This window comes from Takifugu flavidus, chromosome 4 (genome assembly GCF_003711565.1).
Source record: "Takifugu flavidus isolate HTHZ2018 chromosome 4, ASM371156v2, whole genome shotgun sequence".
NCBI classification, from domain to species: domain Eukaryota; kingdom Metazoa; phylum Chordata; class Actinopteri; order Tetraodontiformes; family Tetraodontidae; genus Takifugu; species Takifugu flavidus.
The window spans coordinates 17,017,393-17,035,989 of NC_079523.1; the positions used below are offsets into that span (position 1 = coordinate 17,017,393).

The 18,597-nt window shown below is 42.3% G+C and overlaps 2 protein-coding genes across 3 annotated transcripts; one reads left to right on the forward strand and one right to left on the reverse strand.

Moving 5' to 3' along the window:
* Positions 1-141: 141 nt before the first annotated feature.
* Positions 142-5,296, reverse strand: nmur3 (neuromedin U receptor 3). Of its 2 annotated transcripts, XM_057029523.1 has the most exons (4): positions 5,066-5,296; positions 3,660-4,230; positions 3,298-3,437; positions 142-1,476 (listed from the first exon to the last, which is right to left on the reverse strand). In XM_057029523.1, the coding sequence occupies exons 2-4, from the start codon at positions 4,163-4,165 to the stop codon at positions 1,058-1,060; spliced, it is 1,065 nt and encodes a 354-aa protein (XP_056885503.1). In that variant the 5' UTR covers positions 4,166-4,230; positions 5,066-5,296; the 3' UTR covers positions 142-1,057. The 2 variants fall into 2 exon arrangements, with proteins under 2 accessions (XP_056885503.1, XP_056885502.1); XM_057029522.1 differs by having other exon boundaries at positions 3,298-4,230; positions 5,066-5,295.
* A 6,202-nt stretch (positions 5,297-11,498) lies between these two features.
* On the forward strand, positions 11,499-12,688 carry si:ch211-220m17.5 (guanylin family protein). Its single transcript, XM_057030190.1, has 3 exons — positions 11,499-11,772; positions 11,891-12,083; positions 12,181-12,688. Exons 1-3 carry the CDS (start codon positions 11,611-11,613, stop codon positions 12,237-12,239), a joined length of 414 nt encoding a protein of 137 aa, XP_056886170.1. The 5' UTR covers positions 11,499-11,610; the 3' UTR covers positions 12,240-12,688.
* Positions 12,689-18,597: the final 5,909 nt, after the last annotated feature.

Sequence of the window (18,597 nt, forward strand, 5' to 3'; positions counted from 1 at the left end):
GCTTGTTATTTTATCTTTAAATCGGCTTTGGAGGTTGTGATTTTCCGGCGGACCTGAAGGCAACACGGCAGATGATCCTCAACATGCTGGATCCATGAGGCTAGCAAAGCAGGCAACCCCTTACAATCATCAACACAAATGTTTTGGCAGTGTTAATATTTATTTATGCATCATTAAGCACCATCTTAACAACGAATGAATGTTTGATTGCTACAGACATGATGTGCTCCGTTCATAGAAGCCTCCCGGGGATACACAGAGAATCACGTCAGCGCTTTTGACAGCCTAGCAACACGAGCATTTTAACAAATAAACGGGTACTTGTCAATTAATTCATAAAATACTGAATCGAGCATTACATGACGTCTTATTGTCGCACACAGAAGAAACAGTGAGGAAAACTATGGAGGCACTGCTGAAACATATCACCCAAACCAATTAAACTCCACAAACGTGACATTTAGGAACATTTAGAACATTCCAAGAATCAACAATGAAACATTTAATAGAAATGAAACCTGCCGAGTCTCTTCTTGGACTTGCTGCTGATGAAGGGACAGCTCATGAATAATGACCAGGACAACAAAGAACAGGTGAAGCGACTACCCTCAAAATATCAAACACGTTCAACGGCCTCGTACTACTGATTGTGGACACAATCGTGTTACTGAGACAAAGAAAAACCCAATCTATTCTCCATTATTTAGGGGAAGACTGAAGCAGAATTCCTGTCCTCCTAAAATGTCCTGTCCTCCTAAAAGGCAGCATTAATTATCCTGGCGGGTTTTGAAACAATGCTATCGCATGCACCAGTTTGGCTCAGTTTCTAAATAAAAAGAAAACAATATCGCCAATACAAGATGGCCACCTGTCCTGGCAACAGGACGTCAATCATTCATGAAGCAGCACGGTCACCACGGCAATGAGGATCAAATGATCCAGGAGCCACAATGGCTTTCTAACAACAGATATGAATGAAAACTGGAGTCAGATGAACAGTTTTTTAAACTGCTTCTTTTAAAATGGCGTCTACCTCTTCAGCTATCCAACGCCAGTGTCAGAACTCAGATGTTTTTTCTTTAATAGCAGTTGGGATGGCAGCAGCTGCATTCTGGGCCACATTGACAGACAGCAAAGGGATTAAACCCTTGGAGGCCTCAACCTGGATCTGAGATCTACAACCCGAGACGGAGCGGTTCAGCGAGATCTTCAGGAATGGCGGTGAGCCCCTAGTGGAGATCCTTGACTCAGTCTGGGAGCACATGATTTCTCGGAAGCTCTCCCTGAACCGTGTGGAGAGCAGGCTGTAGATAATGGGATTGACTGCTGAGCTGAGGTAGAAGAAGAAACCCGACACAACGTGGACATACTGATAAACGCTGTGCATCAAGTCCGTCCAATGGCTGATGGAACTCCACAGGAGCCGTTCTATGTGGAAGGGCGCCCAGCAGACTCCGAAGACTGCAACCACCATGGCTAAATCGGGCCAAAGAAGACCATTCATTAGACAGGTCTTGTTCTATTAAAAAAAATCTACTGATGGTCAAATTTACTAAATAACAGATTTTAATTAATACTTGAGAGAGAGAGAAAGTTAATGTCCAAAATACATCATTTGTGATTTAACAACAGTCATATGTAATCACTATTCATTGTGTGTGTGTGTGTGTGTGTGTGTGTGTGTGTGTGTGTGTGTTGTGTGTGTGTGTGTGGTGGATAATACTTTTGAACCTGTTTGATGGGCTGAAGTGGAGTTTTGTTCAGACACATTTTGTTAAAATCAACTAGCATTGTGAAGCTAAACCCACCTTGATTGTCAATCATTAAGATTGTGACATCATCTCTGTTGGAGCGAAACATCGATACTGCACATTGTTGTTTACGTGTCACTTTTTTATCTTCATCATTCACGCTTGAGCTGAACTTGAGCTTAGAGATGCAACTTTAGTCAGAGTTGCTGCTGTCGCAAGGGCAGTTTAGGACGCATTTGTTACTGGTCAATTATTTTATGGTATTTATACTAAAGCTTCCAAATGTTTTAGCCCTGGTTAATGAAGTTCTGTTGTTTTTGAACAAAGAGCTTCTGTCAGCATGCTGGGATTTCCTTCAGAGGAATAGAGCTCTGTTGTCTTATCAAACATTTTGATGACATTTGCCTGGGATGAAATACATTTTGGTGGTGCATCATGGGCCTGTCTAGACTGGCTTATTTAGGAAATAATCAATGGGCCCCTTTACCTGAACATAAATCCAAAAATTATCCAATTTCTGGAGATATCATATTATTGACGTCATCATGTAAACAACTTAATTAGATAACAGCCATTATCTGAGTATGAGAATTGTCCTGGGTTCCTCAGAATTCAGCCACCCAAACTCCTCTAAAGCCTATAAACCCCCTCTTTAGCCTCACATTTGTTAAAAATTTATCATTTTTAAATATGTTTTTGTAATATGTTTAACAATATGTTTCATAATATGTTTAACAATATGTTTCTTCATGATCTCATTCAGAAAAAAATGTAGACACAATGTCAATATTGTCAAATTCTGGAATAGTCTCTTGCCTCCAAAAGGCCACATTTATTGTTGAAAACATTTTCTTGATCTTCTTTTCTTTAATCTTTCTTCATCATTGAGAATCTTAGATGTTCAGCATGTCTTGAGGTGTACTTAGAAATAAATGAGTAATAAAGCTGAATGATTTCTGACTTGGATGTCAATAAATTACATGTAAAACTGGAATTAGACGCCATCTAAATTGAAATTGTTCTAGGCCCAGTGGCTTTGTTGAGGTTCAGTATTCCTCTCTGCGGCTGTGTAACGTGCACAGAATTTTAGATTAGCACCATCAAGCGTGGTGGAGAGACTTCTAAAGCAATTTCACAAGAGAAAATATTAAAAATACAAACAACAAATGAATCTAAATACTGTTTCCATGGTGATCATTGGTAAACTCCTTTCTAAAAGCCATTGATTGGGACTAAACCAACTGATATTATGTTGGTCTTTCCTAGAATAGTGTTTATTTAAGGCTATGCTAAGACACTAGCCAATTTTAATGTTTGAAAATGACCTTTTATTCAGCCAAACTGTCCACATTTTCAGTGGCAAGCAATTAAATCATTTAAGTGTGACACGCATCACAGCCCTGTCTCCGAGGTTGCCTTGGTAATGATGTAGGAACACCCATATAGATTGTTTCTCATCATATGGCTTTGCTAACAGGTGGTAGAATTTGGCATTGACAGTAAACTGAGGTTCCTGGAGAGAGAGAAATGAGAATAGAAAACTCACAAAGCATCTTATTGACTTGGGTCTTCCGTCCATTACCAGTAATCTTCCCATGGATATTGTTGCCATCGTTCCCTTCTAAGTTCCTTCCGGACTGCCGTCCTTCTCTTCCTAAATGCAGACCCATCACCAGGTACAGCATACTGATCACCATCATGGGCACAAAAAAGAAGCACACAGTGGTGATCTGCATAATCATGTTATAGATCCATATGGGCTTCAGCACCATGCAGATGGCCGACTCCTCCATTTTTTGTGGAAGGTAGAAGATGCCATGCAGGGACGTGTTGGGGATAGCACAGATCATCGACACCACCCAGACGATGGCAATTACCCGTTTGACGTGTTGGTTGGTTGACAGGTACCTTGTTTTAAGAGGGTGCAGGACAGCAATGTACCTTTCAACACTTAGAGCGGTGACGTTGAGGATGGAGGCAAAGCACACTGTTTCAAAGAGGAAGGTCTTGAAGTAACAGCCGCCCTCCCCAAAAGGGAATGGATAATTTTGCCACAGTTCGTAGATTTCCAGGGGCATCCCAAACAAAAGCACAAGGATGTCTGATGAAGCTAGGCTGAGAAGGTACAGGTTGGTGGGGTTTCTCATTTTTTTGCGCCTGGCTATCACTGTGCACGTGAGAAAATTTCCAGACAAGCCGACGAGGAAGATCAAAAGGTAAATACTGGCAACTGGGAAGAAAAAAGGAGATCGTTTGGGACCAAGAATTTCAACAAGGTTGACTTCTGTGAGTTGGCTGTTGGCGAGTATTGTGTGTGCACTAGTATTTTTTGAGAAACTGCAGTTATGGAACTGACTGGATGCATTTGAAAGAGAATCCTGCAAAGAGACCTCCGTTTCCATTTGGGCTGTCATGGCACAGATATAGGAATCAATATGCTCTTCCCTGGTTCCTGCTGCTCGTCCACACTGGAGCCCCCCTGTCAGAAGAATAAAAGACTGCTTTTAACAGCTTTCTGATGTCTCCAACACTGAAGATTGCAGAAATCCCATCTAAATCTGAAGCAAATGTTATAAACTTGGAAGAAAAAAAACCACAATGCAGACTGACTACACTGCTTCAAACAAAAGATGGGAATACAGGTAAGATTTGTCCTCTAGCACCAGTTGAATAAGGTGAAAGCTCAGAAATATTAATGCATAACAATACAAGAGCACCAAAGACTGGAATGCCAGGATTTGAACATTAAGAGGAAATTGTCCCTTATGACACAGCAGAATACCTAAATATGATGAAAACAGTTAAACCATTATTATTATTATTATTATTATTATTATTATTATTATTATTATTATTATTATTATTGCAACACAAATGGGTGGGTCCAATTATCGGAACATTTCAGATATGTGTGCGATTGTTTTGTTGCATGAGCTACGATCAACCCCCGGAGACTGAAATTAACCACATTATGCGGACGTCAGCCCCATCTAGCAGATTCAGGGTTAGATTTATAAATGAAATGAAATAATCACACACAGCCTTTAACTGGGGATGCACCAGACATGTTGAAATTCTGCAGCAAATGCTGCTGTAAATGCCCAAAAGCCGGACATAAACATTAAAATTCAAAGTGGATGGAAACAATTGGACTCGCGTCAGCTGTACGGACAATTTTATAACAATTGTGTTTATTTATATGTAAATTCGTGTCTACTTTTTTCCATCATTTTAGGAGTGCGTCAAAGGCGAATAATATTGTAAGGTAAATGATCGAATAACAGCGGTGTCGTTGAGATAATAAAGTAACTCACCTTCACTCGCAGCTCGCGTTGTACCTTTGTAAATGATGAAATACGCGGCGGAAATCGGACTATTAACAAGGAATGTAAAGTTTCGGTAGGAAAAGCCAGAACTGGGGGAGAGACTGGTGGTCTCTGGTGGAATGAAGGCGGAGGGGTTACGCCCCCTCGCACGCACGCGCTTGCCGGGTTTAGGTTTCGGTGATGAGATAAAGCATCAATGAATGTAGGTGATTGGAGTTAATCGGACATCTGTAAATTAGGATTAATTGGGATTAATCTACACCTGATTAAACACAGCGCTAGACACAAATGTGAATAAACTCGAATACTCGTTGACACTAGTTGAGTTTACCTCTAGGGTCGGTCCCTAGAGGAGGTTTGATGCCCTTCCAGCCTTCACTGACATTAGGAAGTGGTATCATTTCTGACAATATTTTGTAAGAATATTGTGAATTTTTACATTAACTATAGCTCGAGATTTTGTAAATATTGTTTGAATGTAATTTTGATTTAGAACAATTTTGATTCCAAGTATCGAATCTTGGCCAAAACAATTAAAGTTGGTTTTAAGAGCACTGCAGAATGCCTGTGGATTTGTTACTAAAATACACACATATGAGTGTCTCACATCAACATTCGGTCACATTTAGCATCAAACAATGTTAAGAAAGAGTACTATTAAATGTAAATATTAAATTTTACAGTATTCAATTTTGGCTTTTGATGTTAAATCTAGATGCTAAATTTTAAATCTAAATGGTGAACCCAAATGTTGAATCAAACTGGTAATCTAAATGTTATATCCAATTGTTAAATCTAAATGCTAAACCTAAATATTATATCAAATTGTTAAATCAAAATCGAAATGCTAAATTGAAATGCTAAATCGAATTGTTAAATCCAAAAAAATGCTTTTGTTTTCATCAGTTGCAGCTGTCCAAGAATCTCACCTCAAGCAGCATAATACGAGTGGCCCCAGCCATCCCTCCTAATAATGACAACTAATGACTTGATCGGTTATTGGAGCTGGACTTGACAAGGCTGCTGGCACTAGACTTGCGCTCCAATGGAATTTTGTTAAAGGAATTAAATTGTACTCATTCTAATTTCAGGGACTCAGAGGAGTCGTGTATTTTTCACTTCAATGAGACATCGGTGCACAGAGCCAGCGATTGTCGCAAAGTTATCTATAGTCCCCAAAGCAGGAGGGGAGAACAGCCCCACATGGGATTTGAGTCTGATAAATGCATAATTTCAGAGCTCAGTGCTTGTTTACATGTAAGATTGCCAGCGTCTCCAAATAGAGAGACTAACAGAACCATTGAATACCACCTATGCAAACTTAGTTAACTGGTATGACTTAACCTTTGAGACAAGCATGTGTCACTGGCAGCATCAGGTGTACCGCAAATGTCTAAAAAAGGTGGTTGAGGAAGATCCATCACTGACCCTAGAAAGAGAAGGCAAGGATCCCCTTTCTGTACCTCCACCTGTCCGTCCATTCCAGGCAGAAGTAGGGTGGTGTGGTTGGGTGGGGTAGCTAGTCCTCCTTCGCTGGCTCCCCACAAAAATCGTTTAAGGGACGACCTTCCAGAAAGCTTGTAGTGCATCAGGGGAATCCTTCCCCAGTCAGAGGATTGCCAGGCTGTGGGCACCATGGCTGTATGACTGGGGCAGACAGGGCACCTCGCTACTGTGGGCAGTAGTCTGAGCCTCCATACCTGGGAGCAGGCCTATGCCCAGCACGCTCTGACCCAAACTGCACCATCACCTGGTTTCATTTCTGCATCTCGCCCCTTCTGCCCTCTGGAGACCAATACTTTCAAAGAATAGGTTTCTGTAAACCTGCAGGTAGTGTCATGAAGGTACGTACCTCCAAAGCAAGTCCTCTTACTGAAAATTATTTTTGAGAAATATTACAGTCATTTCAAAGATATCGAACACAAAATATTTCTTAACATGATAAAATAATGTTTACCTGCTATTTAATACTGAATGAGTCAGATAAGTAAAGTGTGTCACTTAATCATTTACTTTAACCTACCACCAGAGGGTGATCAAGCTGTTTAACAATACTTGTGGGGGCTTTTCATGTTGTCTATCATATATATAGTGAGTCAGTGATGCTTAGGAAGGGTCCATTCCAATTTCTACTCAAACAATGTCTTTTATTTCTGTAGCTGTCTTATCAGTTTCTACCAGTAGTATCATAGTCACATTGTACTTGTTTCCATCTGTGTCCCAGAAAACACGCCATAAGATGGTGGACACAACATCCGACACCATGAAGCCCATGAAGAATTGTTGAGGCACAAAGCATGTTAGACCCAAACTGAGGTCGACAGAGTGCAAATAAGATTGTTGTAGCTCGTCGAATGAGAGCTTATTTCATTCCCTTTAGCAAATGTAAAGTGTAAGCCTCCTTTTTTGTTGACTGTCACAATGTTGCTCTTCTCTTTAGCAAATGATTTGATGGACGATTGTATAAGCATCCAATCGACTCATTTAAGATGTTAATATTCAGAGTGAAATGTGTTAAATACGTTCCAAATTCATTTTAATGAATTCCGAATGACTGAGAACAGCAGACTGAGCTGCATCTTGCTGTAATATGTCTTCCCTTTTCGCACTCAGCCGACAGCCAGACACACTTATATAAATCCCACCTCTATTGCTCCTCTTACAATTTTATCCTTTTGTGGTGATACAAAGGAACTTATCTGTAAATAGGCATCTCTTCTACTTTTCTCTTCACCAATTCTCTCAGACTGATCCTTAGATACTCAATACATATTGTATCGCCGGTTTCCTACTTATACTGTATTATCTTCCATTGTTGTGTAGGTGAGCTTCTACTAGTGTATAATAGATTTTTTAAAATTCTAGAATGTAAAAAAAAGAGGAATTATCTCAATTAGCTTGATACTGAACTTGTCAGGGTCCTGGGTGTTTTGGTGTTCTTTGGTGCAGCTTCCCTGTTGCTGCTCTGTTCTGTCTCTAGGTGGCGTGGTGGAGCCTCTTTCCCACAGCAGGCACTGGTACCAGTCCCACCTGCTGTCAAATACTAGTCGACTGGCTGTTTAGGCCTCCTGTTCACCAGCGTCTGTGCGTTCCACCAGTTTTGTGGTGAACGAGGACTCAGCGACTCCATTTCTTTGAGGTTCTCGGTTGGTGTTCTTGGCTCAAGGTCACCATGCCTCCCTCCTTTGGTGACAAAACATGCAGGATTGTTTCCGCCACAGAGTTCGGGGCTTCTTTTGTTTAACATAAACCTTTTTTGAAACCGATTTGGCTGTTTCCTGGCTCTGTTCAAACTAAACCCTAACAAAACTCCCACCTTCTATACCTTATTATGATTTATGTGCACTTCCACTTATCTTTATAATGCAATCACCATTGGCCTTTGACTAGTCCTTGTCCTGGTAATAATAACAATAACAATACTACTACTACTACTAATAATAATAATAATAATTATAATAATAACCAGGTATAGCTGAAAATAACTTCTATGGTTGAGATGGAGACCATACATGTATACGTGTATATACATACAGATGATGGTACATGGTTTCCTGTACTATTGTTTATGGCATCAGAGCTTCCTGCCGTTATCTTTTCTGGAATGTTGTTCAGAGTTTATGCTTTTTACGTTTTGTGGGACTTACACTGATTTAATCTGCTCATGGAAATTAGAAGAGAAAATAAAGCAACACTGCAGCACATCAATATTTTTCAAGCATTGTTGAATGAATACAATTAAAGCAACAGATTTTTTCATAAATGTATTAACAATGTCATAAGCTCTACATTGTCCATGACGTCTCCAACGTTAGGTCACGGTTTGTTATTTATGAATCGGATTTTATATATCCTAATGTTGTGGTTCCTTCTACGCCTGAGAAGATATTTTATCATTCCACCATGCAAACAATGAACCGGCCTCACAGTAATATATGTATTTAATGATTTATGAGCCCGATTGCTGATTATATAATCGCCAACTTCTTCTTTTGTGGACTCAATCCTGAGAATATTGTTGTTGTCACAGAACCCCTGGAAGTCCGTGGAGGCATTTTGGGAGGCAGACAAAACCAGAATCATCTGTTTTTGACCACCATGGACAAAAACTGCTCGAACATTTTCCTTCTTCAACATTTCTGATATTCTTGATGTAATCATGCAAAGGCAGCCTAAACATTATTTCCCATATATATATATACGCTCTGTATCTGATCCTGATGCATGTTCAGGGCCGTCCAGCTGAGCCACTCAGATGAGGATGGCTAGATCATTTACCTCAGCGCATGGCTAGTTTTAGTGTTTTGTAGTAGGTGATTACAGGCACCACTGTAGCGCTGCCAAAAGGGATAAGATAGGATCAGATATGTCAAAAGAAACTGATTATCCATCTGATTCTGCAAATCAAGAGTGTCTTTACTTTTGCCTTTCAGCCAGAAAATGGAAATAAAATGAGTAATTCTGGGTGCTGAAATGTTAAAGTCTGTTAATATTACTGAATAACCTGACACTTGTTACTTAAACAAGAACCACTTTAGCATTTATAGCTTTTAAGGGTTTAAATAAACAGTGGAACCTGTAGTACACCAAGTATCTTTTGATGCTCTTATTGCGGGATGATTTTTACGTCTACGCTTTACCAAACAAATGCCTAATCACGCTACACGCCCCATATTCAAGATACACAGAGTAAGAAACAGTCTAAAGTTCATTAGACTCGAGGCATCTCATATAAAAACACCGCCTTTGCACCTGTAACTGAGTGGTGACGCTATAATGGGGACAGTGTGGAGGTGGTGCTGAGTCCAGGAGTCTTTTATGGGCCCACTTTTATGGCCCAACCAAGGAACGGCTGCCACGTGACTGCTGCCTTCTTCTAACACCTCCAGCAGCTGCCATTAAAGATGAAGAGATTAAGATGATACAATAAAGTAAACGGGATTCTTTGATTTCTCCAAATATAGCTCAAAGGAAACGTTAATGTCTTTTATATAAAAGGCCTTTGGGTCGTGGAAGGCGAAAGGAGCGAGCGGATGAGAACAACAGCTTGTCCCATGAACTGAGCTGGTTGTGCGTTGAATAGCTTGACTTTATTTCATTTAAAATCATGAAACGCAAATATTATTTCATGGCCTGTTTTGCTTGCCAAGGGCTCGAGCCTCTATGCTGAAGAGGTGAGTTCATTGTCAGTGGGGCTGGAGGGTGATTACACTTCCCAAACAGTCTATTCACCCTCAGGCTGATGATTTACCTCTGGACTTTAATGAGCCTCCATTAGTCTGACCTGACTGACTTACTGCCCTTTTGAGTGACATTACTAAACGCCTCATAGTTACATTTCCTGTAAACAAACCTTTCAAATCCATCATTTCCAACACCAACGTAAGAAAGGATACTAAACTAGTCCTTTTCATATGTGAGGAACTGTCGGTCCGTCTTAATTCATTAAGGAGTTCCAGGAGTTCTGAGGGAACTGGGGCAACACTGGCCGGGCCTGAGGGCATCACCTGGACCTGGTGGTGGACCTGGGCTGAGGGTTCTCTATTGAGACCTGTGCTCACAGTCCAGCCTTGTGCTGCCTGATTGTGACACGTTCAAGGCTGTCCCATCTCCCATCATTGGTAAACCGTCCAGGAGAGTGTGGTGAATACAGTCCCTTTCGCGATGACGAACACTATTACTGTGCCGCTAACACTCCCAGCTGGGCTCCCAGGGGCTTGGCGCCAATCCCATTAACTTAAAAAGGTGTGTTTTCTCGCCGCAGCTAAGGCTGCTGACTGTGGATGGAAGCCTGTTTTCAGGAAAACCTCATCACTGGCGTGATTCAAACGACCACGCCCCCTGACTCAGGGGTAATCAACACACATGTATGCAACGGATTTGGTTTTATATTTTATGAAGACAGATATACAGCGTGCCTGCTATATGTATGTCTTTATGGACTTGTCATGGTGACCTTCTCCTTGTGTTATTTGGTTCGTCCAGGAAATTGATTAAAATTGTATAATTCCTGGCCCTTAATGACTAAAAAGTGACCTCCCGAATTCTTCAGTTGACAGACATTTTCTATGGGCGCGCCGTTTCTGTGAATAATTAAAGATGGACTGTGGAATATTGATGCAGTACCGGTCAATCTCTGCGTGAAGGATTGCTTTAATGAGCTCGTTATAAAGCTCACACCGTGGCACAGCCCGGGCATGTGCACGTTTCACTCCTAAACGGAACTAACTGGTTCCTCTGGTTATGTCAGCGCTTCAGGTTGCGAGCAGCTGATGAAGCGCTGGCATGGCATTGATGTCACGGTCCGAGCCTGTTCAAACACTTTCACACAATAAAAGCCACCATGAGTTCCTCAAAACGGAGAGAGAACCTCATTAAGATCCATAAACCATAATCAGAGAGGTGCTGGATTCCCTTTTACAGCCACGGAAAACCATTAACTATTCATTAACCCATGAGAAAAACTTTGTTCCCATCTTGAGCAGGGCTGGTCACATGACCAGAGGTGTCACGCAGACTTGGATAAAGGGAGGATGTGGACGGAGGTGAAGGGCACAGCGAGCAGAGCGCGCCGACAGACACAGACAGGTTCCCCACCCGCTGAAACAAGTGTTGACATGAAGGCCACGTTTGTCACCACCGCCCTCTTGGTCCTGGCTCTCAGCTGGACTGGATCTGGAGCCGTGGAGGTGGAAGTGAGTGAAGAACTGGAACAGGAGATGTTTATTGTTCTGGATTGTAAATTGCTGCTAATCTCTGCACAGTCAGCACCTTTATGATTTCAGCCTTGTACGAACTGCTTCCTTTCTCTAGGAAAATGGACTCACCTTCTCGTTTGAAGCCGTCAAGAGGCTCCAAGAGCTGGTGCAGGGCAGCGGTCTGATGGGATCAACCAGCCCTCGGCTCAGGGCGAGCGCCGGGTCGCCCTGCGCCGACCCGCTGCTGCCGCAGGAGTTCCTCCCCGTCTGCAGGCAGAGAGGAGCGTCGGCATCTCTCACCAGACTGGGTGAGCCAGTCTTTTATATTCAGCTCATACGTGACAGACATGAGTTGCTGTTGCTGTCTGCACATCTGATCCGCGGGCTTGTTTTTGTTTTTTCCAGCGATGGTGCCTTTGGATCTCTGCGAGATCTGCGCCTTTGCCGCCTGCACTGGCTGTTAGGGCAACCCGGCTCAACCACGCATGGCTTAAGACGAAGGACTGGGCCCTCAGAATAGACGCTTCAGTGGCTCCATTCCAAACATTTCACCTGCCAAATGGAGGCATTTATCTCATTTGTTTGCAAACTGTTACTTTGTGGCATATTGAACCTTTCATTTTTGAACTTCAGATGGTTTGTTACATTTCTCTTCCATTTTGTCCCCCTATTTAAACCATTTTCCTTTATACTATTTGGAATAAAAAGCTGTAGTTGAACATTCATGTTGCTGTTGTGTGCTAATTCAATACTTGGGCCAACAAAATTCCCTTTGTTAATGCTAACATTGAATACTTTTTAGTTAGCGACAGTAAACGTGACAATTGGCATATTTTAATCCCTTTGTTTCTCAACCACTCAATTACAACTCAATTACTTTAATTACATAATAAATCAAATTCCATTCCTGCTACGGTTGTTTCATCCCTTCATCTTTCACTGCTATTGGCCCGTTATTAAACACAAGTAGAGCTTTTCTGGCTACATCGTCCACCCCGCAGGCCAGTGTGCTGCTAGAGGTTACTGTTGCTTTCTTGCCTTGCTAAGTTCGTGGGTATATATTATCATCTTTATACATATAGATCTATATCTATATATGTACTCACCTGCCACCGGTCCGTCACTGCAGGGTGCCACAACTCAGGCGTGTCTGTCAGGTGTGCTGCTGGTTGTATCATCAGTGGCTTCCCCTTATTCCAGCTTCTGAGCTCCGAAAGGAATTCTGACCTGTTCTTGTCGTTTTAAAGAAGAACAAGGGTGTATTTAAGTGAGGGAACACTTATTTTAGACATTTCCAACTGGTTTCAGCACTCTGAGTGTGCAGGGGGGGCAGGTTTCATTCCCATCATTCATCTTCTAGTCATTGTTCCCCTGCAAGGTTGCCGGGGTTGATGGAGCCAATCCCAGTTGATTCGGGCAGCAAACTGCACACAGAAACATCCCTTCAGGGGATTTTAACCCTGAAAGCTGCCCTGAGTGAGCCGAGGTTCCGTCTTTTGAGACAAAACATCGCCATGAGACAAAAAGGAAGATAATGGAAATACATTAGTAGCACATTAGAACACAAGAACGTAAAAATAACACTTGAGCCCAGCTCCAGCTCACCAAATCCTCATAAAACCATCAATCAGGCTGAGGCCACAGATGCAGCGGTGCCGAAGCGGTGCCGAAGGGTGGGCCACCTATAGGTGTGGGCCTCTACAATGAGGGCCCGTCACCTCAGTCAGCAGAATTCCGATATTTGATGAGAAATATTTCCCAGCCAAACCCTGAAACTGAGCCTAGCTGATGGTTATCGAGATGCTAAAGCCTTTTCAATAATTGTTTTACGCTTTACAGTGATACACATGTGCTGTTGATGTTTTCATCATTTCATTATCCTGCTGATAACATCACAAAAGACGGAGATTTAGAGCCCTGGGTTCATTTATTTAATTAATACATGACGATGTGTTTCTCCCGAAAAACACACATGCGTGTTTCTACCCAAACGCGCACGTGCGTGATTCTTCCCAAACACGGAATTCTCATCTCTGACCAGACAAACGCTCCCATGATGAAGACATCGATTCCCACCATAAAAGGAGGAAGCTGCTGAACAATGACGGGCAATCATGAGATTTCCCAGACGTTGTCTGATAAAAAAGCTGGAGGAGGAGGGTGAGTGAGTGAGTGAGTGAGTGAGTGAGTGAGTGAGTGAGTGAGTGAGTGAGTGAGTGAGTGAGTGAGTGAGTGAGGGAGGGAGGGAGGGAGGGAAGGAGGGAGGGATATATTTATTTATATAGTGTCTGTTACAATCAAAATTGTTTCTAGTCACTTTCCAGAATCCCAGGGCCTGACCCCCAACAAGCAACAGTGGCAGGAAAAACTCCCCTTTAACAGGAAGAAACCTTGAGCAGGCCTCTGAGGACCTTGTAGGTCAAAAGAAGGATTTTAAAAATTATTCTAAATTTAACGGGCAGCCAATGAAGAGACGCAGTACAGGAGTTATGTGATCTCTGTGGTCAATACCTGTCAGAACTCTGGCTGCAGCATTTTGGATCAGCTGGAGGCTTCTTAAAGAGTTGTTTGGACACCCTGATAATAAAGAATTACAATAGTCCAGCCTGGAAGTAACAAATGCATGGACTAACTTTTCAGCATCAGGCCGTGTCAGTAGTTTCCTGATCTTTGTGATGTTCCTCAGGTGAAAAAAGGCACTTCTGGAGACTGTTTTAATGTGTGAGTTGACCCGCTGACCCCTTGTATAAATAGTGTATTTTTGTATGTGTTTCTGTGCTCTGTGCCCGTCCTCTCCTTTCCTTTCCTCTCCTCTCCTCTCCTCTCCTCTCCTCTCCTCTCCTCTCCTCTCTCTCCTCTCCTCTCCTCTCCTCTCCTCTCTCCTCTCTCCTCTCCTCTCTCCTCTCCTCTCTCTTTACCCAGCTGGCCATCAGCAGGAGGGTCCCCCTACATGAGCCTGGTCCTGCTCAAGGTTTCTTCCTGTTAAAGGGGAGTTTTTCCTTGCCACTGTTGCTTGTCTGGGGTCAGGCCCTGGGATTCTGGAAAGCGCCTTGAAACAATTTTGATTGTAAAAGACTCTATATAAATAAAGATTGATTTGATTTGATTTGATTTAGTGTGATCATGTGATCTATTCTATCCCAGAGACGTTCAGGACCAAACACCATGACCTCAATTTTTCCTGAGTTAAGGAGGAGGAAATTTGAAGCTGTTTCCGAAACCACACACTCGTTCCCTATTCACTACTCACTACATGGGGGACATGGATTGAGTGAACTACGTAGCGCACTCAATTCAAAGTTAGCTTTCGGACACTACGGACCCTACGGCGCACGTAAAATGACGTAATGTTGTCGCATAATAATAACGAACCGGTCGCCGGGAAAGGTGGCCAGGTCCATTTAATTATTTTAACCCATCCGAAACATACCCAAACACATTCAGCGGTCGTTTCTTTGAAAATGCAATAATTTACCCTATTATTATCTTTATATAATAATAATAATAGATTAAAATATTAATGTCAATAATAATAACATAACACTTCCTTATTATCTAAAATAATTAGTGTCCAGTGACATTTTTGCGCCATGACATGATGGTACATTCTCAAGTATATATATAAGTAATAAAGGAATTTTACATCACAAAATGGCTCCAGAACTAGTTTTCAATATCTTTAATATTTTTTTCTCCGAAGGACAATTTTTGCTCTAAGATCCAAATGTCAAACTGTAAGTGAGGGAGGGGGGGGTAAACATTTGATGGTAGATTGATTTCCACATTTATGTTGTGTTATTTTAAGATGATCATATTGCACCCCTAGTGAAAACAATTGTAAACTACACATTGGGTTCTTATTTCCCAGAAATTTTATCTAATTTATCAAACAGCACAGTGAAAATTGCCTTTAAAAAAAACAACTTTGTTTTACCTACAGAACGAGCACTCATAACATTATTGTGTGGGGAACAGGCATGTTCCATTGCTGGCGATGTACATTGATGGCCAAACTGACCTCCGCCCAGACTTTCGTCTCTCTCGGTCAACGGTGGCCAAACTCATCGATGTCCTGCGCTCACCGTTTGACCATAGCTGGGGTCTGGAAGTGGAGGTTTTAGTCTACCTTTTCTGGCTGGCAAGCACAACCTCCTACCGCCTGGTGTCAAGGGGATTTTCAATTCCACAGTCCATTATCTATGACATTGTTCACAGGATGTCAGACAAAATTCTGTCCCTGAAAAATCGGACCATCAAATTTCCGAGTCTGGTAGACATTCCAAATATCGCTGCTGGATTTCAGCGCCTGTCCGGATCACCGGCTCTTCAAAATGTGGTGGGCAGCATTGACGGGTGCCACATTAGAATCAAGTCCCCAGGTGCACATGCTCACTGTTATTTTAACAGGAAGCTTTTCTACTCCATCCAGCTGCAAGCAGTGTGTGACCACCAGGGCCTTTTTATAGACATTTTTACTGGCTACCCAGGCTCAGTCCATGACGCGCGAGTCCTGGGAAACAGCCCTCTGTATGTTCAGGGACTGTACCCACCTGAGGGATATTGTATAGTTGGGGATGGTGGCTATCCCTGTATGTCCAGGCCTATAGCCCTGGTTACACCGTACAGGGAGCCACTGAAGAATATGATGGTGGCCAGGTTCAACAGACATCATGCAAAAGCTCGTTCTGTGATGTGGGAGAGCAAATTTGGAACAGACTCGCTGCTGCTGTCAGCACCAACCCACCTCCCACCAGCTCTCCAAGACCACGATTGTGTGTGTGTGTTTATGTAAATAGTTTTCTTTTCAAAATCAAAAACTGTATCAATTAAATTTAAACTTTGAATAAAGCATTTGTTATAAACCATATGCTGCCAAGAAAGCAATCTTTGATGGAAGTCAATCAAATCAAATCAAATCAATCTTTATTTATATAGCGTCTTATACAATCAAAATTGTTTTAAGGCGCTTTCCAGTATCCCAGGGCCTGACCCCAGACAAGCCTTGAGCAGGACCAGGCTCATGTCGGGACCCTCCTGCTGATGGGTGGGCTGGGTAAAAAGAGAGGAGAGGAGATAAAGACAGAGGAGAGGAGAGAGAGGAGAGGAGAGGAGAGGAGAGGAGAGGAGAGGAGAGGAGAGGAGAGGAGAGGAAACCATGACCCAGTGGGGTGACAGAGGCCTGTCAGGTGATCATGTTTCTGGACCCCAGCAGCCTTGGCCTATAAGAGCACAGCTAAGATGTGACCTAACGATTAGACGACCCCCTAGGTATGATAATTTGTCTGGCTATAATAGTAACTGGAACTACAGAATTAGTAACAATAAGCTTTTTCAAAGAGGAAGGTTTTAAGTCTAAGTCTAAGTAATTTTTCAACATTATGCCGCGTCAGTAGTTTCCTGATCTTTGTGATGTTCCTCAGGTGAAAAAAGGCACTTCTGGAGACTGTTTTAATGTGTGAGTTGAAGGAGAGATTTTGGTCAAAGGTTACTCCAAGATTCCTCACAGAGAGACTAGATGTTAATGAGATACCATCTAGAGTGATCATATGATCTAATCCATCCCTGAGAGGTTCAGGACTAAACACCATGACCTCAGTTTTTCCTGACTTAAGGAGGAGGAAATTTGAAGACATCCAGGACTTTATGTCTTTAAGACAGGTCTGGAGCTTCACTAACTTCTCTGTCTCCTCTGGTTTCATGGATAAATAAAGCTGAGTGTCATCAGCATAACAATGAAAATTTATCCCATGCTGCCAAATAACGTTCCCTAAGGGAAGCATGTACAAGGTGAAGAGGATTGGTCCAAGTACAGAACCTTATGGAACTCCATGGCTAACCCTACTGTATGAGGAGGGAGCACCATGGACATGGGCAAACTGGTATCTATCAGATAAATATGATCTAAACCAGTCTAGTGCTGTCCCTTTAATCCCAATCACATGTTCCAGTCTCTGTAATAGGATGCTGAGATCAACTGTATCAAAAGCAGCACTGAGGTCCAGCAGAACCAGCATAGAGACCAGTCCATGATCTGAAGCTATGAGAAGATCATTAGTAACTTTAAGAAGTGCCGTTTCTGTGCTGTGATGAGCTCTAAAGCCTGACTGAAACATCTCAAACAGGCTGTTCCTCTGCAGGTGCTCCAGTAACTGAGTCACCACCACCTTCTCAAGAATTTTAGAGATAAAAGGAAGGTTGGATATTGGCCTATAATTTGCTAAGACATCAGGATCCAGTGATGGTTTTTTAAGCAACGGCTTAATCACTGCCACCTTGTAGGACTGGGGTACATAACCTGACACTAAAGAACCATTGATCTGGTCCAGGATAGAACTGCCTATCAATGGTAAAACATCCTTCAACAGGTGTGTTGGGATGGGATCTAAAGGACACGTGGTGGTCTTGGATTTCTGAATTAGCGATGACGCCTCTGAAAAATATATAGGGGTGAAGGAGTTTAAGGGCTCGTTGGAGACCCTGTATGTTCCCACAGTCAGCACATCTGGTGATGGTCCAGTTGTTGGGATCGCCTGGTTAGATTTTTCTCTGATAGCTAGAACTTTATCAGTGAAGAAGCTCATGAAGTCTTCAGCACTAAGGGAAGAAGGGATACGCGGATCTAAAACACTGTGACTCTTGGTTAATTTGGCCACAGTGCTGAAAAGAAACCTGGGGTTGTTCTTGTTTTCCTCAATTAAAGAAGAAAAATAAGCTGTTCTAGCCTTGCGAAGGGCCTTTTATAAACTAATAGACAGTCTTTCCAGGCTACATGATAACTGTCTATTTTACAAGAATGCCACTTCCTTTCCAGTCTTTGCACTT